At 44.4% G+C, this 23,346-nt stretch overlaps 1 protein-coding gene across 3 annotated transcripts in view; it reads right to left on the reverse strand.

Annotated features, from left to right (window-relative positions):
* Positions 1 to 11,119: 11,119 nt before the first annotated feature.
* The window catches only part of b4galt2 (UDP-Gal:betaGlcNAc beta 1,4- galactosyltransferase, polypeptide 2), a 405,565-nt gene continuing 393,338 nt past the window's right edge, over positions 11,120 to 23,346 (reverse strand). For all 3 annotated transcript variants that reach the window (XM_041208715.1, XM_041208713.1, XM_041208714.1), the window contains one exon: positions 11,120 to 11,934. In XM_041208715.1, coding sequence (XP_041064649.1) covers positions 11,784 to 11,934 — 151 coding nt within the window. In that variant the 3' untranslated portion in view covers positions 11,120 to 11,783. The remainder of the gene's footprint in view (positions 11,935 to 23,346) is intronic.

The raw sequence follows: 23,346 nt of genomic DNA on the forward strand, positions 1-23,346 counted from the left end.
GAACACTGGCATCTTTGATGCTGGGGACCTCTGGAGGAGGCCAAGGTGGATCATCCACTCAGCTGAAAATTGTTGCAGATGCTTCAGCCTTACCTTTTGCACTGATGTGCTGGGCACCCCCATTATTGAGGATGGAGATATTTGTGGAACCTCCTCCTCCTCCAGTAAGTTGTTTAATTGTCCACCACCACTGGATGAGGCAGGATTGCAGAGCTTAGTTCTGATCTGTTGGTTGTGGAATCACTTAGCTCTATCGATTGCTGCTGAAGCTGTTTGGCACACAAGTAGTCCTGTATTATAGCTTCACCAGGTTGATACCTCATTTTTAGGTATGCCTGGTGCTGCTCCTGGCCTGCCCTCCTGCGCTCTTCATTGAACCAGGATTGATCCCCTGGCTTGATGGTAATGGTAGAGGGGGGGATATGCCGGGCTATGAGTTTACAGATTGTGTCTGAGTACAATTCTGCTGCTGCTGATGGCCCACAGCGCCTCATGAATGCCCAGTCTTGAGTTGCTATATCTGTTCAAAGTCTATCCCATTTAGTGCCACAGAACATGATGGAGGATATCCTCAGTGTGAAGATGGGACTTCATTTCCACAAGGACTGTGCTGTGGACACTCCTACCGATACTGTCATGGACAGTTGCATCAGCAGCAGGCAGGTTGGTGAGGATGAGGTCAAGTATATTTTTCCCTCTTGTTGGTTCCTTCACCACCTGCTGCAGACCCAGTCTAGCAGCTGTGTTCTTTAGGACTCGGCCAATTTGGTCTGATGTGGTGCTACTGAGCCACTCTTGATGATGGGCACTGAAGTCTCCCATCCAGAGTACATTCTGCACCCACGCCACCCTGAGTGCTTCCTCCAAGTGGTGTTAAACATGGAGGAGTACTGATTCATCAGCTGAGGTGGGATTGTATGTGGTAGGCAGCAGGAGATTTCCTTACCCATGCATGAACTGGTTTCATAAGACTTCATGGGGTCCTGAGTCGATGTTGAGGACTCCCAGAGGAACTCCCTCCTGTCTTTATACTACTGTGCCGCCACCTCTGCTGGATCTCTCCTTCCAGTGGGGCAGGTCATACCCAGTGACAGTGATGGTGGTGTCTGAGACATTGTGAGTATGACTATGTCAGACTGTTGCTTGACTAGTCTGTGAGACAGCCCTCCCAATTTTGGCACAAGCCCCCAGATGTTGGTAAGGAGGATTTTGTAGGGTCAGCAGAACTGAATTTGTCATTTCCGGTGTCTAGGTTGATGCCGGGTGGTCCATCCGGGTTCATTCCTTATTGAATTGTTTTTAGTGATTTGATACAACTGAGTGGCTTTCTAGGCCATTTCAGAGGGCATTTAACCACATTGCTGTGGGTCTAGAGTCACTGCACATTTCCTTCCCTAAAGGACATTGGTGAACCAGGTGGGTTTTTATGACAATTGACATGGTTTCATAGTCACCATTAGGCTTTTAATTCCAGTTTTTTTTATTGAATTCAAATTCCACCATCTGCAGTGGTGGGATTCGAACCAGACTCCCCAGAGCATTACCCTCGGTCTCTGGATTACTGGTCTAGTGACAATACCACTACAACTGCCACAGTTTGCAAAGGGCCTGGCCATCAGGGATGGGTAGGGGGTATGATTGATGGGGAAAGTCCAAACCCACGACCACTATCATCTAGAAGGACAGGGACAGCAGATAGATGGGAACACTGCCACCTGGAAGTTCCCCTCCAAGTCACTCACCATCCTGACTTGGAAATATATCACCATTCTTTCACTGCTGCTGAGTCAAAATCCTGGAACTCCCTAACAGCACTGTGGGTGTACCTACACCACATGCACAGCAGCGGTTCAAGAAGGCAGCTCACCACCACCTTCTCAAGGGCAATTAGGGATGAGCAATAAATGCTGGCTCAGCCAGTGAAGCCCACATCCCATGAATGAATGGAAAAAAAAAGTCAGGGCCACAATTGGTAGTGAGGGAGGTTCAGAGGTCATGTGCAATTTTGGTCAGAATGGTAAGTCTGTTTATAAGTATGACATGCTTCCTGTTCAACATTTTGGGCTCAGTAGGCTGTATAACACCTGAAAACAGGCACTCTGCAGTCCCAATTGATCCCCCATTGAGCCTGGAGCTAGCAAAGGCATCAATTTATTTTTTTCAGTGGCAGATGGGCTGAGTTGAGGTAAGAGTAAGGGAAAGCAATGTCACTAAGATAAGACTGGATGGCATTTGAGATGAAGAGAATCAGTACCATAAAGTTTCCCTCTCTAGAAAGGGTTCATAATCAAGATGGAGAACTGGAACTGGCTCAGACTTATTTAGATCACTCTTCCTAGACACCCCTACCTTCCACTGTACCTCACATCAGAGCCCAATGGAGGATTGCAAGAACATGCAACTGACTTTTGAAGCATCTTGGGAACATCCCACTGTTCTGTACTGAGCGCAGAAAAAGTTCACAAAGTTCCCACTTTGGCTGTTCCTAGGCCATCTCTCTTCCCAGCAACTAAGCATAAGATGTAGATGGGCTGTGGCTAAGCACCCAATCTAGATTGTGAGAGAAGGGAAGAAACACACACAAAGAAATCTGAACGGGGTTATTGACTGTCAAACATGCCTGCAATGCTCAGAATACATACAGCACCCATATAACAGAACTCCAAGTGTTTTCTCTCAGGGGCAGTGTGTTTCTTGCAGAGCCTCAAAGTTAATGTTTCAAATTCAGTCTCTTTTCCTGGAAGAAAATAGGAAAAAGACACAAACTAAGTACAGTTAATTCTTCTTGCACAGGTCATACAATTACAAATAGTCAGGAAACTTCAACTCGTGGACAGCAGAGTTCAAATGGCAAATCTTGGTGCAAATGTGGTAAATAGATGCATAAAGGAAGAACATTGCCCGAGATCTCTGCACCTGGAAGAAAGAAAACACAAGCACCCACAGGTAGCACTGGGAGTGAAATTGAACCACTAGTAAAATCACACAAAGGACAACCAAGACCTTGCAGCAGTAGAGAACTAGCATCAGGATGCCACCTGTATGGTAGACAATAGTTAGCACATTGTGGGAATCCCATTGTATGATAAACAATGGGGAGCACTTGGGCCTTACTAAAGGTGCTGCAGTTTTATGAGCATAGACAAGGCATGTGGAGAAAAACATGGAGCACAATACAAACAAAATGTACAAGCGGTTTTGTATGGAGCACAGCAAGTGTACTGAACACAAAAGACAGTATATAGGTGAATTATACTCACAAATGTTCAGGCAGTAAGAATAACAGCATCCGCTGGTGGGGACCTGAAAGGTTCCTCAAGATGAATTGGCTTAATATACTGTACTCATGAAGACTAGTGCAGTGAAGAAAAATGTGGGACCACATGGAACAAGCACTAGTCTGACTATCATGATTAATACAGTCCTTGGTGATACTACCACAAAGTACCATGGAGGTTAAGGTGCAGCTATTAGGAAGCCATGAGCCACAACTGTGATCAAAGCAGCAATCAATCCACAATCAGCTCATGGATAGCACTACAAATTGCAGGCAAACAACTCAACCAACAGTACCAGTAGCTACCAGGGATTATGAACTCACAAAATACATGTATGATTAAAGCAGCAATCAACCCATATTTAAGCACAAGATTGATTTCTAACAAAGCTACTATGAATTACTATTCAGGTTAATATACAACTACTATAAACTCACAAAATACTACTGCAATTAAAGTGTATTGATTTCTAGCAATACAATAAATTACTATTGAGGATAACGATTAAAGCACCTTCACAGGGTTAGGTAATGATAATGTTGTAATAAAATAACCATAATGTGACTAAACAAAGTTTAAAATGTTAACTGTATATAAAATAATCACTTTGATACATTTATCCATTATATATATCTTTTAAATTATTCAAATCAAGTAATAGGTAAAAAGAATAACATTCAACAAAATCTGTCCTCAACATCATAGATCTCAGTAGAGTGGAGAGGTTATACAAAATCAACTGAGACATTTCTAGTCAAAGACTTTAATCCAACCACTTTTTAAACAGCACACATATACAGAATACAAAGTTTCACTAAATAAATTGACCTCTCTAAATTCAGCTGACATTCATGGTAAAATATGTTGAACTTCCATGGGATGTCTTAATGATTATTTTATTTTGTGTAAACCAAAAATTTGACCAATAAAACTCAAGAGATAATAATTCTGAAACCAGGTAATTAAGTACCTAGATTAGAAGTTTCAAACTTTTCTCAAACAGAAATGGGTAACACTTGATTTAAAAGATGGTGCCACCATATTAGAAAATTTCCTAGAACAGCAGGACCAGCCTATTCTATTTCTCCACTAAGATGTTGGATGTTGAAATAGGTTGATTTAGATATTACGACAAAATAGCGTGCAATAAAATTGATCAGAGGCATCAAAACCTTGTCACAAGGTTTATATAAAATGACAAAATAGCAGTATGGTTCTGTGCTTTATTCTTTTCATGGGATGCGAGAGTCACTGGAAAGGCCAGCATTCGTTGCTCATCCTTAATCACCCTGAAGGAGGTGGCAACAGTTTGGGATTGAAATGCAATCAAACCACCTTCTTGAACTGCTGCAGTCCATCTAGTGTTGATACACCAACAATGTTGTTAGGAAGGATGCTTCACATTTTTGACCCAGCAACAGTGAAGGAATGGTAATATAAGCCCAAGTCAGGATGGTGGATATTGTGGGTTTGGAAGGTGTTACTGAAGGAACCTTAGTTGATGCAGTTCATCTTGCACACTACTGCCACTGTGGTGGTGAAAGGGGTGCTGATTAAGTGGCTGCTTTGTCCTCGATGCTGTCAAGTTTCTTGAATGTTATTGGAGTTGCATTTTTCCCAGGAAAGTGGACAGTATTTCATCACAGTCCTGCCTTGTGCCTTGGATATGATGGGAGTCAGGGGAGGTAAGTTATTCACCACAGAATTCCCAGCCTATATTTACATTGATATATATCTAGTTAAAGAGTTGAAATGTAAAACCGTCAAGTGTACCGTAGGCACACCCACAGTGCTGGAAAAAAGTTTGTAAATCACATTAATATTCTGTAAGAACCAGATACATTGGGGAAATGTATCCAAAATATTCAAAAGATTGATTAGCACTGTACCTGTTATAAAATCTAAGATTCATAAATCTACTCAGGTTCCACATTTGGTTTACAGATGTCCAATAAGAGATGTAAGGAGTTAAAGCAGAAAAACTTTCATGTAGTAGTGTTCTGCCTCTAGTTGTCTTTGGCAAGCTTTGTGACAGTGTGTGTGACAGAACATCAAAGCTGTATAATGTTTGTTTTTTATGATATGGACAAGTGCCCAGCTTGGAACCCTTGTGGTGAAATTTATTTTTGGCGGGGTCACAAATCAGGTAGTAGCAGGTCTGTAAACTTTAAAAGCATGGAAAATCCAATGAGCTGAATAATAGCAGCTCATCTAGAGCCCATTGTGTGCTTGAACCAAAGCTAAAATTTACCCCCTTTATTTTGGTGGAAAGTCAACCATTGTTAGGCATTTCTAAAATAGAGAAAAGAAATATTTTCATTTGAGGTACAAGTGCAAAAATCAAGGTACAGATGGATAAAAACACAACTTGGGACAATTAGTTCAAAATTCTACATAGGTTTTGCCTACAGACAGCTGAATGAAAATGAACAATAGTATCAAAAGTAACACAACCATCTCACTACCTGTTCCAATATCCAGTGGAAAATGTTCAGGAACAAAGAGAGGAAGGTTGGAAGGAGTGGGATGAAATGAGGTTTTTGAAAAATGTAGAAATACAAAATTCAGTCAAATGCAATAAATAAAGAGCTTCTTTCAATGGCCACTTAGTATCATCGCTGTCAATGTACCATCTATGCAAGACCACCATATCTTGCTGATTGGGCAGGAATCTGCGACTCCTTGATTTTCCAGGGACTGCTGGAAGTCAGAAATTTGCTGAGTCTGAGTCAGATGGCAAGTCTCTGGACGCAGTCATGCAGCTGGAGCTGCAAAGGCAAGCTCGGGAACATCAGGAAGGGATGTCCGCTGCACTCCTCAGATTGCAAGGCACAATGGAGGATTCTGTCTGCCTTCAGGCTGAGGTGATAGTGCTGGCATGCCAACACACTGAGGTCAACACTGGCAGGATGGCGGCCACCATGCAGACCTTGGTCCAGGACATCACACCTGCGTGGGCTCAACTCCATTGCTGATGCCATAGTTGGCCTCCAACAGTGTGTATGCTAGAAGGCCATGGGGCAGCTCAATCTCATTCCAGCTACTCCTCTTCAAAAAATCAGCCTGGGGCCTTGGGCACACATAGGAAGGAGGATTAGCAGATATTACCCTCAGGGCCATCCATCCAATGACTCTGGGAGTGTCTGGCCCATCTGAATCCCTTCTTCCTGTGATCCCAGCAGCTCCAGCTCCACAGGCCAAGGAAGGTGCCACTGCCACACAGTAGGACCCCAAAGCAGGCAAGGACCCTGCAGGTCTCAGCCCTCCAGAGGACACCCGCCAAGACCATCACAGGCAGGGTGTTGCAGTCAGCAGGCTGCCTCCACCTCCACTGTGGATGTCCAGGGAGCACCCAGATGTAGTGGCAGGGTTATGAAAGTTAAGGAGAATTAGTTGCACAGCCTGGGCACAAGTATTAATCAGTTGCACACACTGTTCACTATTGTCAATAAACTCCCAAGGATGTCTCCTTGCCTATGGATCCTTGTTCTGATGAGCAGTGTTTGTGTCACTCAAATGTGAAACCTTTCTGCACAAGATAGAGGCAGCTGTCTCAGTCCAGAGCCTCTTCCCTATGCTCTGTGCAGCCTTCAGACCAAAGTGATGGTTTCACACTCCCTGGAAACATTAGTGATGCCTGCATTTCGATGGTGCTTGTTATTGCTGCCAGAATGTCGCGGGCAGGTGTCACAGAATTCCGTCATTCTCTCTCTGTGCTCTCAGCACCTTTAAGGTGGGGCTAGCCACCCCCCATCTCGTCAGCATCTGTGACCAGTGATGCTGTGCTCCTGAACAGGCCAGGTGCTGAAGGCTGACAAAGGATCAGATGCTTTTAAAGTTTCATGGCTTCGTCTCTTTAATATGACATTGATCACAGAGCGCAAGCGAGCTGCCCTCGGCCAGACAGAAGTCAGACATTCTCAGAGGTAACGTGAAGATCTATGGAGTGTCCTCACTGCATGTCATCATCATCTTTCTTCAATCAAGTGACTATTAGGGCCTCCACTGCGTCTCCATGACAGGAGCATTATCGCAGAGGGTGTGTGAGCTGGTAAGCCAGGCTGGAGTCAAAGGTTCACAGATGCAATGTAAGGATCTATGGAGTCTCCTCACTGCATGTCGTCATCATGCTCCACAAATCTAGCCTCCTGAGGGCACTTGCCTCATCTGGCCAGTGTGAGGGCCTCATCGCCATCATCATTGCTTTCAAGGACCTCCTCACCCTCATCCCTGACGACGTCCTCCTCATTCAAGGAAACCTCCAGCTCCCCCATCTCCCCCTCAGCCAGCTCCTCCCCCTGCTGCAGCGCCAGGTTGTAAAAGGGTGCAGCAGGCGATGATGATGTGTGACACCCTCTATGAACTAAATTGCAGGGCTCCACCAGACCGGTCCAGGCACCGGAACCTCATCTTCAGCATCCCTGATGCTGCATGAGCCTTGTTATAACTTTACTCTGCTGCAGTCTGAGGCTGCTGCATGGATGTTACCAGCCAAGTCCTCTGCGGGTAGCCTTTGTCCCCAAGGACCCAGACCTGTAGCTTCTGTGGACCCTGGAATACGTCAGGAATCTGCGACCAACTGAGAATGTAGGAGTCGTGCACACTCCCTGGAACCCGTGCGCAGTCCTGCAGGATGCATTTCTGGTGGTCGCACTCCAGCTGCACATTCAGCCCTTGCGGTTGATGTGGTTGACTGTGTATTGTGATGGAGACCTAAGTGCCACATGGGTGCATAGATGGTACCTTGCACCTTTGGGAAACCCGAGATCTGGGCATATCCAATCGTTCTTGCATCCTGGCTGTCCTGGTCCTGGGTGAAATGCACAAAGCCCTTGCAAAGGTGGCATCAGTGACCTCATGGATGCATTTGTGGGTGCAGATTTGTGATATCCCACAGAGGTCACTGTGGAGCCCTGAAAGGAGCCAATGCACAGAAATTGAGCACCGTTGTCACTTTCACAGCCACTGGCAGTGGATACCTCCAGGTCCCCGTGATGCCAAATCCTGCAACAACTGGCAGGTGTGAGTGGCCAGTTGTCTAGACATTTGCAGTATTCGGTGACACTGCTTTTTAATCATCTGCAGGAATGAATGGTGGTGTCTTTGGACCCTGGGTGTCGCTAAGCGCCGACCAGTGATGGCTCGCTGTGGCTCTTCGGCGTTGTGTTTGGGAGCCCCAGCTGCCCCTTCTTCTTGAGGGCACTGCTCCTCCCTCTGTGCAGCCAGGAGCCCCAGTCGTACTCTCCTCCATCGTCTTTACTCTCTAAGCCAAGAGGCATACAGCTAGTTAACCAGGCTCCATGATCCTGATGTACTCCTCCTGCAGGATTAAAGAGAGAGACATGTGGTTAGCTTGGGTGTACTAAGAACCTGTCCTGGTTAAGTGTGAAGCCACATCACACATCCCGGGGAGTGCTGGCCACCACTTGGATGGCCAAAGATTAGTGCGTTGCGTGGCTGGCCGAAACCTCATCTTCCTCCACCCAACCGATTGGCGGCAGCTTTGCCCACTGGACTGCATGCTGTGCTCTCAGTTCAGGTGCAGTCATTCTCCTAACCCACACTGCAAGGCAGCACTGTTAACTTGAACTATGGGGGAAACTGGTCCAAACCGGGATGCCGACACTGCAAGGGGCTGTGAGCACCTCCACCAGTGACTGCTCCATGGCCAGCTTTAGCAAGGAGATTGTACAACCTGCCCAGTTGTCCAATTGTTCTGCAGTCCACAACAACGTTCATGATGTTGCAGTCTGTGCTGGGAGGTGAAAAGCTCTGGAGCACATGGTGGCACTTTGAGGTGCTTGAGTGGGCAGGTAAGCTATAAGCCTGACTCCACACATATCAATGGCTGCATTTGAACTGTCTCAGTTGCAGAGGAGTGGTCACTTTATATAAGGTGTCCCTAATGTGTGGCCACTTCCCTCACCCACCCTACCCCCCACCCTGAATGCTTGTGCACTACATTCAACTGCAGGGCTGCCCTTGCTTCCCTCCATACCCTCCGGCTCCGCACTTGAAGCTTGAAGTCCCTCAGGCAACCAAGGTGAGTGCTGCAGAACGTTACTGTGTACTCACCTCTGAGATGCCCTCAAACTGCAGCCCACCAAGTGCATGCCTTTTATGTGCTGTTGTGAAACACGTTGGCATTCTTTCCTGCCGACATGGGCGGATGATTCAGGAGGGGGGGGAAACGATTCCAGTGGGCTGGCCTAATAATGATATGCAGATGTATTACAAGAAGGTTCCCAATGTCCAATGACAGGAAACACGGCCCATCAGTGGGCTGAGCGAACTATCACAAACTTCACGCCGTTGTGAAACCACTCATGCCATATTGTCTGCTCGTGCCCCCAAACACACCCGGTGCCGACAGGCACAGAAAATCCCAGCCATTTACTCTGTTTCTCTCTCCACAGATGCTGCCTAACCAGCTGGGCTTTTTTCCAGCTTTTTCTGTTTTTATTTCAGATTTCCAGCATGTGTAGTATTCTGCTTTTCATCTATTGAGGTTGTCTATATGGACTTCCATAAGACATTTGATAAGGTTCTGCATAAGAGACAATTAGCAAAAATGAATATGCACAGAATTTGAGGTAACTTTTTGACTTAGGTTCATAACTGGTTTTAAGGTAGAAGGCAGAGAGTTGCGATGAAGGGGACTGAATTACACCAGAATTTTCTGACACTTCTATGTAATTTAAATGAACTTACTACTGATAGATGCCATCACTGTATTGTCTTCCTTTATATTTACCAATGCTTCTCCCATGCAGTTTGAGAACGAACATCCAATTTCTAAAGTTCAAGTGCACTGCATGAGGAAGGTCAAATCTTCTGCCCTGCATCCACAGCACATTTTTACCATGACCAGTGTGTTCTATCTTTCATGTCAGCCATTTCTGTGAATCTTCTGATTAATATTGGCTGCTCAGTACCAAATTCCACTATGGACTCACCTCCAACCTAAATCCAACTGACATTACCCCTATTCATTTCACACAGGATTTTCGCAGATGGCAGAAAGAGCATTCCTAATATAAATTCCTGGCACATGAAACACCATCCCGAAAGCACTTTTGGTAGTCAGTCCTCTTGTGTAGATGTAGAACATCCCATGGCTCTATTCGAAGAAGAGCAGGAGAGATGGTTGCATTGTGGTAATGTTGCTATACTAGTAACCCAGAGGACCAGGCTAATGTTCTGGGCACATGGGTTCAAATCCTACCATGGCAGCTGGTGGAATTTAAATTCAATTAATAAATCTGGAATCTAATGGTAACCATAACATAAAAGCCCATCTGGTTCACTAATGCCCTTTAGGGAAATAAACCTGCCTACAATGACTCCAGACCTATAGCAATGTGGTTGACTCTTAACTGCCCTCTGAAGTATTCAGTTCAAGGGCAATTAGGGATGGGCAACAAATGCCAGCCGTGCCAGCAACACCCACACCCCATGAAAAAAAATTCTCTTGGCCCAAATTTCTCTTAAAATAACACCACTGAAACAAATGTTGTGGTCATTACCACAGTACTCTATGTCAAATAGTGATGCGTGAAAATTGGCTTCAACATTTCCTACAAATTGTGACCATACATCAAAAAAATAATATTTAACTGGCTACAAAGAATTTCTGGGACATCCTGAGGTTATGAAAGCTGCTGAATAAATGTGAATTATTTTTGCAAGTCCACAAAGGCTCTATTTCAGTAGGGTTGAGGGCAAAACTCACTTGTCTAACGAGGGTTATGTAACCAACATGGATAAAATTAAATTATAAGATTGCAATTTCTTCCTGATTTGTTGAGAAAATTCTGTAGATTCAGACATCCATTCTTTTGTTTTCCTTTAAATGCTTTATTTTTTTAATAACTTTGTAACATTCAAGATTAGAAATTTACAAGAAACTCCTTATGTTATATGGTAGAAAACATGAGCATACAGTAATTCTTAAAGCTGCAAAGAATATTCAGCAGTCAAAGAGTTAAAACCATAGTGACCCATAATGACCTTGCAGGCACATCTTGTAATGTAAGGTCTTCCCAAAAACAAAAATAATCTGGCCTAAGATTCTGTGGCAATGATCCTCCAGCGAACCAGATCCAAATAGGCTAAGTTTCTTTTGTTAGAGGAAGCCATCTTCAAACAGGCCAAGGGTTTTGTTAAGAGTACTAAAGAGATTGTATAGAGCTGCATTTTCCACTTGATTTCACACAAAAAGAGCTTAAAAAGAATAAATCCTCCCAGATCAGTGCACCCTGGTCTTGTCTGGTTTACATCTCTCAATTGCAGAAGGCAGTATTTTAGCAATATTATCAGAGCAAGAGGACCTTTTTCTTTCTGCTCACCTCCACATGCTTTGTTAGTTTTCTTTTTAAATTTTAGTCACCAAAATTCTTTGGAGAGACAGAAAGAGAAAAACAGAGAAAGATAGACAGAAAGACTGTCCATTGTGAGGCTAAGTGAAACAACAGAACTGTCTTTGCTTGAGAACAGTGTGACCTGCTATCCTCTTGAAGGCCGAGGTGGCGGCGTGCCAATGTCCACTGTGATGTTTGTGTACATCGGGTACTTGGCTACATTCACCAGTTTGTATTTCAAGGAGTTGATCCCATCTTGCTTCATTGTGACCTTAGTGTTCTGGATTTTTGTAAACCTGAAAGAGAATTTTTTTATCTTTAAATATGTATTCAAGACAATTAGGTATGCCAAAAAATTCCCTTTAATTTAAACACGGTTATGGTTTTCCCCCATTATGACTTTGACTTATCAAACCTTCAAAATATGTGGCACACCTCTTAAGAGCCAATTGTTTTTTCAAGAACAAAAGTGTGACCAGTGACCTCCTTCTATTCACAGAATCACAGAATGTTAACAGCACAGAAGGAGGCCATTCAGCCCATCATGTCTTCACCAGCTCTCCAAACGAGCATTATGACCTAGTGACATTGCCCTGCCTTTTCCCCCACACTCCTGCACATTGTTTCTATTCAAATAATTATCTAATGCCCTCTTGAATGCCTCGATTGAACCTGCCTCTACCACACTTCCAGGCAGTGCACTCCAGACCTGAACCGCTCGTTGTGTTTTTTCTCACGTCACATTTGCTTCTTTTGCAAATCACTTTAAATCATATGCCCTCTCATTCTTGATCTTTTTACAAGCAGGCACAGCTTCTCCCTATTTACTCTGTCCAGCCCCCCCTCATGATTTTGAACATCTCTATCAAATCTCCTCTTAGCTGCCTTCTCTCCAAGGACAACAGTGCCAACCTCTCCAATCTATCCTCATAGCTGAAGTTTCTCATCTCTGGAACCATTCTTGTAAAGCTCTTCTGCACTCTCGCCAATGTGTTCACATCGTTCCTATAGTGTGGCCCTCAGAACTGTACACAGTACTCCAGCTGAAGTCTAATGAGTGTCTTATATAAGTTCAGCATAACCTCTCTGCTCTTGTACACCATGCCCATATTAATAAAGCCCAGGATACTATATGCTTTATTAACTGCTCTCTCCATCTGTCCTGCCACTTTCAATGATCTATACACATATACACCCAGGTCTTTCTGCTCCTGCACCCCCTTCAAAATTTCACCCCTTATTTTATATTGTCTGTCCGTGTTCTTTCTACCAAAATACATCATCTCACATTTCTCCACATTGAACTTTATCTCCCACCCATCTGCCCACTCCACCAATTTGTCTATGTCTTCTATCGTCCTCCTCGCAGTTCACAACACTCCCAAGCTTCTTATTTTTTTTTATTCATTCACAGGATGTGGGCTTCGCTGGCTGGGCCAGCATTTACTGCCCACCCCAGTTGCCCTTCCGAGAAGGTGGTGGTGAGCTGCCTTCTTGAACTGCTGCAGTCCATGTGTTGTAGGTACTCCCAGAGTGCTGTTAGGAAGGGAGTTCCAGGATTTGACCCAGTGACAGTGAAGGAACGGCGATATATTTCCAAGGCAGGATAGTGAGTGACTTGGTGGGGGATCTCCAGGTGGTGGTGTTCCCATCTATCTGCTGCCCTTGTCCTTCTAGGTGGTAGCGGTTGTGGGTTTGGAGGGTGCTGTCTAAGGAGCCTTGGTGAATTTGCAAACTTTGAAATTGTCCACTGCACACTAAGATCTAATATATATTAGGAAAAGCAAGGGTCCCAATTCCGGCCCCTGGGGAACTCCACTACAAACCTTCCTCCAGCCCGAAAAATATTCATTGATTTACTCTCTGCTTCTAATTTATAAGCCAATTTTGTTTCCACATTGCTACTGTCCCTTTTATTCCATGAGCAATAACTTTTCTCACAAGTCGGTTGTGTGGCACTGTATCAAATGCCTTTTGAATGTCCATATACACCCCTTCAACATCATTACCCTCATCAACCTTTTCTGTTACCTCTTCAAAAAACTCCAGCAAGTTAGTTAAACACAATTTCCCCGTTAGAACTCCATGCTGGCTCTTCCTAGCAACCCATATTTTTCCATGTGACTACTAATTCTATCCTGAAAAATTGTTTCTAGAATCTTGCCCACCGCTGAAATTAAACTGACTGGTCTGTAATTGCTGGGCTTATCCTTACAACATTTCTTGAACAAGGGCATAATGTCTGCAATTTTCCAGTCCTCCGGCACCACCCCTGAGTCTAGGGAAGACTGAAAGTTTATGGCCAGTGCCCCTGCAATTTCTACTCTCACTTTCTTCAATATCCTTGGATGCATCTCATCCAGTCTCAGTGCCTTGTCAACTGACAGCCTCTTCAACACTTCCTCCTTATCAATTTTGAACCCTTCTAGTGACAGAGTTTCCTCACCTGTCACCATGGCCTGGGTAGCATCTACCTCCTTGGTAAAGACAGATGGAAAGCATTCATTTAATAGATCAGCCAAGGCCCCTTTGTCCAAATGTAAATCCCCTTTTAGGTCCCTAATCAGCCCTATTCCTCCTCTTACCACCTTTTTACTATTTATATGCCTATCGAAGACTTTGGGATTCCTTTTTATGTTGGCTGCCGGTCTTTTCTCATAATCTCTTTCCACTTCTCTAATATGCTTTTTCACTTCCCCTTTGAACCTTCTGTATTCCTCTTGGTTCTCAACTGTGTTTTCTACCTGACACCTATCATAAGCACACTTTTTCTTCTTTATCTTAATTTCTATCTCCTTTTTCATCCAGGGAGCTCTGGATTTGTTTGCCCTACCTTTCCCTTTCGATGGAATATACCTTGACTGTTCCTAAACCAATTATTTTGGAAGGTAGCCCATTGTTCAGTTGCATTTTTTCCCACCAATCTTTCATTCCAGTCTATCTGGCCCAGCTCCATTCTTGCCCGATTGAATTCAGCTCTCGTCCAGGTAATTTTTCTTATTCTGGGTTGGCTATCGTCCTTTTCTATCATCACCCTAAAACGTATAATACAATGATCACTGTCTCCTAAATGTTCCCCCACTGACACTTGATCTACTTGGTTCACCTCATTTCCAAGAACCAGGTCCAACAGTGCATCTTTTCTTGTTAGACTGGACACATACTGCTGTAGAAAATTCTCCTGAGCTCAATCTAGGAATTTTTGCTCCTCTCTGCCCTTTACACTACCACTGTCCTAGTCTATATTCGGGTAATTAAATTCACTCATAAGTATTCACTCATAAGTAATTTCCCTGCAGATTTGTTCTTCTACATTCTTCTCGTTAGTTGGCGGTCTATAGACTACACCAAGCAATGTAATTGCACCCTTTTTGTTCGTTAGCTCGAGTCAAATTGATTCTGTCCTTGAACCCTCTGGGATATTCTCTTTCTCCAGCACTGCAAAGCTCTCCTTAACCAATACCGCCACCCCTCCTCCTTTCCTATCTTTTCTGAACACCTTGGGCAGAATTTTGCCCTTGGTGGGCAGGTTTGGCAGGGGCAGTCGGGAAATCGACTGCCCCCTGTGATCGGCACCACCCTGCAATTTCACGCTGCTGGGCCATCTAGGCCTGCCCAGCGTGAAACACAGGCGGCAGCGCTGAACGCTGTCAGTGTTGGGGGTGTGGGGGAGGGGGGGAGGAGGGCGAGCGGGCTGAGCACGAACTTCGAAAACGCACGTGAGTGAGCGCTGCATAATTCCCTGGGGCATGGAGTGCCTCAGGGAAATGAAGACATATAACAAAAAATAATAAAGAAAATAAAATTATAATGAAACATGTCCCCTCATGTGATTCTGTCCATGAACAAGGACATGTTTTTAATTCAATTGCAAAACTTCAACTTGATTTTTATTTGCTTTTGGAAACCTCATCCCACCTGTGGATGTGGTTTCCAAGAAAATGCAAAGGCCAGTTGGCCTTTTTGCCTGCTGACTGACCATTAGGTTGGCTGGGCAGCAAAAAATTTACCTTAACTGATTATTTAATGGCCCTAATAGGCCTTTTAATTGTCGGCAGGTGTGGTGCCGACTTCAGTGCGTGCCCGTTGACCGAAGTATCGCACAACTGGGTGTTGATGTCGGCACGCTTGGCCGACGTGAATGCGTGTCATTTCACGCTCGAGTGGGTCGGGCACGCGCTCGCCCACCATGCAAAAACATCTGCCCCTTGTATCCAGGAATATCCAACACTTAGTTGTCCCCTTCCTTCAGCCAGGTCTCTGTAATCGCCACAACATCATATTTCCATATGGCAATCTGTGCCTGTAATCCCCAATCTTATTCTGTGTAACTATGAGTCTAGAATGGCAAACGTGGTCTTAGGACCCTGACTAGCATGTTAAAAGGAGCCCATTTTAATGTTAGAAGCCTCTTCATCAGCGATAACAGGTCAATGAGCCTACTGACCTTATTTCAACATTCTTACCACCTGTTAATACCTGGCAATACAAATGTAAATTGTATAGGCTCGCACAGACCTACTTGGCTGGAACTGCAACCAGCATGAAAATTCCTTTTAACACCTTGGACAGGGTTGGGCTTGGGGGTGGGGTGGGGGGGTGGTGGTGGTTAGTGGGCAATGGAGGGAAGGGGCTGAATAAATGGGATGGGAGAGAAGGTTTGAAATACAAACTGTATAGCACAAAGCTCTCATTCTTTGAGGCTTTCTCATGCTGCATGATGAGAACAGATCACATGACAAAAAAATACAGAAATATTTAACACAGGCCAGTAAAACCATGGTTGCAAAAAAGCAGAATGCCTACAAACCCATCAGAATACAATTATAATTGACCAAATCTATCAGGAAATCTGCATGCACAAAGACCAAAATATGCCAGCAAATCACCTAAGTATGTGGTAAAATGTCCCCCACGTCCAACTGCTAATCTACCAACATTTACATAAATAAGCAAAATGGAATGGCATGTCCATCAAACTACACCCACTCATTCACATGCAACCTGAATACTCCAGACAGGAAAAGCAATGCCTTGACTAATTTAATCAGAAAGCTTTCCTGGCTGAATTGTAACCTCAAACAAGACTGACATTTCAATGTGACTCTCTGGATGGCACATCATCAACTGAGGGTTAGGAAATACTGAAAACGGTATTACATAAATCTGCTTTTTTAATACTGTTCTACATTTGGTAACAGGGGCAGTATTTAATGGAGGCAATGGGGGTCTTGCCTGACAGCTGGAGAGCCGGCGAGAGGCCACGTCACCTCTTTTAGGGAAGGCCCACCGTATTAAATGCCACTAAGGCAGCGAACAGTGACAGGCCTTGCCAGGGATAAAAGACCCCCGGGCAGAAGTCCCACCAGCCATAAACTGCCGGTCAATCAGAGGCTGGCAGCTGTATGGAATGCAGTGGCTACTGCCAGTACGACATCCACTTGAGGCCTAGTATCGTCGCTGGATTCCAGACCACAGGTGAATGATAGAAGTGGGGGGGGGGTCGGCAGCAAGGGCAGGGGGCGGCTCTCAGCAGCATCCCGATGCGAAATCCCTTGATCAGGCACTGAATGCCTTTGAACGAGGAGCCCCTGGAGTCTGCTAGCATCCCCGCACGGGTTTCCTTGCTGTGTTTCCTGCATGCCAAGCCCCTAGCCCACTACTGCCATGGATTTAGTCAGGATTCAGGCAGGAAGGTTGCAGGGTCTCCACACACCACCCTTCTGCCTGATTAAATGCTACCTCTGCTCCAAATTTCCCCCAGCAAGTGCACTAGAAAATAAATAATAGATGCCCAGGCAAGATTTCAAGGTTGTACTCTCATGGAACACTTCAAATTATGTCAAATTTTTGGGTTATAGTTGTCAGCCTTAAGCTGAAATGGGTGGACTATACAAGGCCAGCAGTGTGTGATGTTTAGCTTGAGTGGAAGTAAGTGTTTGAAATTCTTCGCTCGTCTCTTTGATGCTATTTTGACTTTAATTTGCTAAGTTTCAACTTTTCAATATGAACTGGTAGCTTACATGTAGATTAGTTTGAGCCAGTAATAAGTTAATTAATTGATTAAATAAGTTGTTGTACAAGAGACTGTTTATAGTTCTGGTAGCTATGCTATTGTGCACCTTAAGAGGTATAATTTTGAATATGCTAACAAAAGATTAATCTTGAGCAGTGAGAGTCTAGTCGGGAGTAGATCTGAACTTTGCGCAATAGTATAAATGGGTGATAGCAAATCGGCTGCTTCCTGATTTTAACTTCTAATGAAGTCAGAAAGACACTGTTCCTTTGGCTTTCACCCAACAGGCCTGTCAACTGCCACACACTCCCAGAGTGGATTTTCAGCAGACAACTTGATCTGGGGTCAAATAAAAAAGCTATCCCATCAGTAAAAGATGTGGATGTCTCTGGTTACTGTGGAAGCATATTTTTAAAGCTTGGAAAATTAACTGACATAACAATTTGATGGTTGCTTGCCCGTATTTTGGGCCTAAGCTCTTAATATGGTCGCCAGCAAGAGTGCACACATTGCAAGTCAGAAATGTGCTGCCTGTGATATTGATATAGGCAAAAAATAGGTGTCCAGGGACTGCAACCGAAACAGGCATTAGGCCTATTGCATATGCAAATAAAGGCCTAATGCTTTGTTGAGGCTCCCCTATGTGGAACTGGGTTTCTCTGAACGTAATCAGTGCTGAGTCAGTTGAGGTTGGAAAAAAAGTGCTCCTCCCGGCTCAAATATTAAAAACGTAGGCCACTGCTGGCTACCTCTCAACCCTGCCTCTGCAATGCCCCCTGCAATTGTTGCCTCAACCCACCATCCCAATGTGCAGATCGTCCCCATCCCAGCTGCCCGCTCACCCTCCCCTTTCTTGCTGTGTCTCCCTTTTCTTAGACAGCATCCCCCTTGCTTGAAAATCCCTCCCCTTTAATGACCTACCCAACGGCCGCTGAATACAACGTGACAGTGTAAAGATCAAAAACTCTTCATTGGAATTTCACCAAATGGGGTCTGAGGGCCAATATAGGGTGTTCATCAGGCTTATATTTATTCCTTGAACTGGTAGTCTGCCGCAAATGAATTTCTGGATGATAAGGTCTCTTTGTCTGAGACTGTAGCATTTGGCCATAAAATAACTTTAAGTTCATGCAAACCCACTTTATGGAATTGGTCAAAAAAACCCAAATGTGATAAGGATAAAAGAATGCATCCAAGATTCTGATCAGTCTGGTTCTCGTTCCAAGAAAGCAGTAATACTTGGCTAAGTTCTGGGACAGATACATGATGCAAGAATAGTAGAACTGCTTCAATGTGAAACTCAAAACAAAGCAGAAAACAGTAATGAAGACTCAAAGCTAACAGTGCTTCACTAGAAAAGGCAAAGTGAGCGAAGAAGGAATCTGGCTCCAATTAATAACCAGAAAAGTTATCATTCTTCAAATTTGAAATGGATATAAAACAAAAATCAATATAAGGTAAAAAGTGGGTGCTTCAAAAGAGAGAGCTGTGTGGATAGATTAAAACTAAATTGAAAATTAAAAAGAAGTCATATGATAAAAGTAGAGTTAACAATACTAAAGATAATCCTGAGGAATATAGAAATGTATTGGAGAGGTAGAAATGGAACTCAGATGGATTAAGGAAATATGAACAAGCCTAGCTGACCCTACTCTAATCCAGGTGCTGGATTACACACCCTGGATAAAATCCAAAACGTAACCATCTATTCCCAGAGCTTGCAGCTTAATCATCAGACCTGCAAGTCACTAGCTTGAAAACCTTACAAAAGAATCAATAAAAAGTAATACAAGTTGAGTTTCCCAATCATTACTATCAACTACAATCTGTATAAAGCAGCAGTCCCTTTTAATTTCATCACTAGAGCAAAAAACTGACCCTTTCTTTGCTGGCACCCAAACTATCTGAAACAAGCCAGAACAAACTGAGGAAATCTTTCAATCGGTACTGATAACATGAAATTCCTCAGTAGTTTTTCCTCCAATAGAATCCCTTTGGCATGTAAAAAGAAACCATAACTTCTCTCTGGAATATCAGAAGTACATGAGTCAAAAATGAAATTCTATTTACCAGACTCTGAAAGGCAGCTGAAAAATGAATTGTTGCTTCTTGGTAATGTTCTCCAAGACCACTGACAATTCCTCCTCATTGGCCTACAGCAGCTTTTATGAACTTACAATGAATTCTATCTACACCTGCAGCTTTACTGTTAGTTCAGCAACATAGAAGGGAGTTCACTTCCTTCCACTGAACTGTTTAATTAAGGCTTATCTACATAACACATCGGCTTTTCCAGATTGGTTCTGCCTACAGCCTGTTCAGACAGACACCAACTCAGCATATTCTTCATTCTACATGGGTTTACTGGAGAGCACCACATGTGTCAGTCATTAAAAGCTTTTGACTGTGATTAATGACATAATCTAGCCAAAAGAAAAACATTTTTAATATAAGTTTTGTACAATGATGGCTGAAAACAACCCATTACTCTAATTTTATGTTCTAATGTTCCTCCTGGCCTTCTGGTGCTTCACATCATAATCTCAAATTGTAACTGCCCGTGATTCCTCCAGTGCTCCTTTAAGGGTCTTCACCTTTTGCTAAGTAGCTATATTTCCATTTGCAGTTAGTAATTGAGCTGCCAGGTCCTAGTTTCAGTTTGTTGATTAGTTTGGCTACAGAGGCTATGAAATCACTAGCTACGTCATCTGCTCCATACCTGGTTCCAGACTTTGTGATTGGGAATAGCCTTCATATTTTCAATTATCTCGGCCAAATTATTTATAGGAAAGAAGCCATCAGCCGCTTTGACTTACCAGTTACCCTTTGTCCAAGTGAGGCAGGTGAGTACTGCTAATAGTCTGAGGTTTTTTGGCAATGACCAAATAATGAAGTTGGAAAACAAAGGATACGCCAAACTGCTGATAATTACATAATCAGTTGTGACCTGCTCTGAATCCCATTCCAGTATCACACTATTTGTGATAATTGAAAAGGAAAATAGAACTACTGCAGCTGGAGGGATTGGTGCCGTGTTTGAAGCCTCAGCTCTCTCATGTTCCAATTGCTCATGAGGAGCAACGGGTGGCTCATCCAGAGACAAAGGTCTGGAAGATAGTTTAGCTATTCTATGCAGCTCTTAGCAGTCTACGGTTTCTTGAGTTACGTACACACGTCCCACAAATCGAGGCTTGGATTATACAGACCACCTTTGTTCACAAAGGGCTACAAATGTGCACTTGGCTTCCGTTACTCATAGGCACACTCCAGCTCCCAGTTCATATATGGGTCCATAACCCTTCAACTACTTGATAATCCTGCAACCCGAGGTGCTGCTAACTGACCATTTCACAGTTTCTTGTAGGCCAAGGATAGAAATCCATTCTTAGAAAAGGTAAAGTCAAAACATGGGCCACTCACCATTCAGGTGGTGTTAGAGAGTTTGGTTATTTTGAGAGGTAATTCTATGCTTTCATGACAAAGCAATCTTGGGCTTATGTTAAGACTATTGGCTGTTTTAGAGCCCTGTTTACAAAGAACCCACTTGCGTTTGTCGCAACAGTTTTGTGCAGAATTTTCCGTGCCTGTTGGCGGTGGACATTTTTAGTGGTGTGAGCGGACAATATGGTGAGAAGGCCAAAAATCAGTTCCACGACGTTGTGAAACTAGTTTGCAATCGTCCACTCTGCCCATTGGATGTTGGGAACTTCATTGTAATACATCTGCATATTATTATAAATCCAGCTCGCTGGAATCATTCCCCCCACCCCCTGCTGGATCATCTGTACATGTATTTCACAACTGTAAATAAGCGACGTGCACCTGGTGAGCTGCACTTCACTCGGGACTTCGAGGTTTGTTTGCCTACCTTGCTTCAGGCAGCACTCGCGGTCATCAGCACCAGGCTTCACAGGCAGCACAACATCACTTTTAGAGGAGCTCATGGACAGATCTCTACCTACCATAAAGTATGGTTGGCTTTTCAATGCCTTCTTGGGTAAGGGGGAGAAGTGGCCTCAGGCAAGGGAAGAGGTCTGTAATGGGGAAGGGATGAGTGTGCAGGCAGAAGCTGATCTTTGCAAGTGGCCTCAAGATGGTGAAGACTGAGGAGGCAGTCTCCAGAGGAGATGAGGCCAGATGGAAATGTGAGGGTGTGTGTGAGAGAGTGAGTGGTGAGGTCCCTTGAGCTGGCATTGAGTGAAATGCCAGTGGATTTGTGATGGGCTTGAGTGTGTGAATTTAGAGTGATGAGATGGTTGCCTTACCCTGGCGGCATGGATGAGATCATTCATCCTCTTTCTGCACTAGTCAACCTCTTCTGTGCAGCTATGGCATTGATCACCACTGCCATCACCTACTAAGCCCAGGTGGTGAGGTTGCTGGACCTCGAGGCCACAGCGGGGGTAGAGGACATCATGGCAGTTTCCATGGTGGCCAAGAGGCTTTCAAGGGACGGGTCACTGAATCTGGAGGCTGCAGTCTTCTTGCCTTTCAGGGCCATGTCTTCTGTTCAGCAGTCCTGGGCTGGAAGCACTGAGAGGTGTGCCAGCAGCTGCACTTTAGATATGGCACCCAGCGTGGGGAGGCGGCGAGGTGATGGTGTGGTGGGTAAATGAGAGCCCACCCGCCATAAAAACGGCGTGTATCCTGGGAATGCATTATTAATGAGGCGGGATTGGGACGACATGGCGTGAAAAGCTGCCATTGTGGCCGGCGGGTAAAACGTTCTTTTCCCCGTCCGCTACTGCACTTAGTGCAAATCTGGGACATTTCTGATAATGAGCTTCCATTCTATCTCCCTTTCCAACCCAAATCTCAAATCTTTCAGGTGCCAGAGCTAGCTGAGTGCATCAGATGATGGAGTTTACACTGAGGTTTCCTCAGGGTGGCTCTCAAGAACATCCGTGCTCAGATCTTTCATCTTTGACTCAGTTGAAACTACATATCCAGTGAGGAGGAACCAAGTGTTGCTCCAGCCCAGTCTTCTGAACAGTCAACCCATTTGGAAGTTTTTTTTTAAAGATGAGGTACATGTAGCCTCAGAAGCAAATATTTTAGGCCTATGCTTAACCGTAAAGTTTCTGTTGCTTGTAAGTCATTGTATTCACTGCTAGATTAACCTGATCCACATCAACTAACCCATTTCCTAGAATGAGAAAGGCTCCATCTTCCCAATGTATGTTCTGGACAGAGCTGCTCATTAGAGGTCATGGGCAGCATTTTCCCCCTATCAGGGGGGATTGTGCGGGAGTGGGCATGGGCAGGCAGGTTCCTGATCGGCGCCCCGGTTGGGGGTGTGCTGCCATTTTACCTGGGTGGGCCAATTAAGGCCCGCCCAGTGTGATGTCCGCTCGGAAGCGCTGAGCGCTCCCTGTGTGGGCCGGGTTGGGGGGTGGGGGGGGGGAATTCCCTGAGCCGGGAGTGCGCTTTCTTACCCATGTATGCAAAAGAGTGCACAGATCTCCCTGAGATCTTGCCTCAGGGAGATTGGTTGAAGTTATAAAAAATTTTTTAAAGGTTAGAAAAAATTTTCCTGACATGTCCCCTCATGTGACACTGTCACATGAGCTGGGACATGCATTACTTTTATTTAAAAATATTCAGAAAATTTTAAATCCCTCATGAAACCTCATCTCGCCCATGGATGAGCGTTCATTCTTTTTCAGAAGGCCGCCTGGGCTCTTCGCCTGCC

This window comes from Carcharodon carcharias, chromosome 16 (genome assembly GCF_017639515.1).
Source record: "Carcharodon carcharias isolate sCarCar2 chromosome 16, sCarCar2.pri, whole genome shotgun sequence".
Taxonomy (NCBI): domain Eukaryota; kingdom Metazoa; phylum Chordata; class Chondrichthyes; order Lamniformes; family Lamnidae; genus Carcharodon; species Carcharodon carcharias.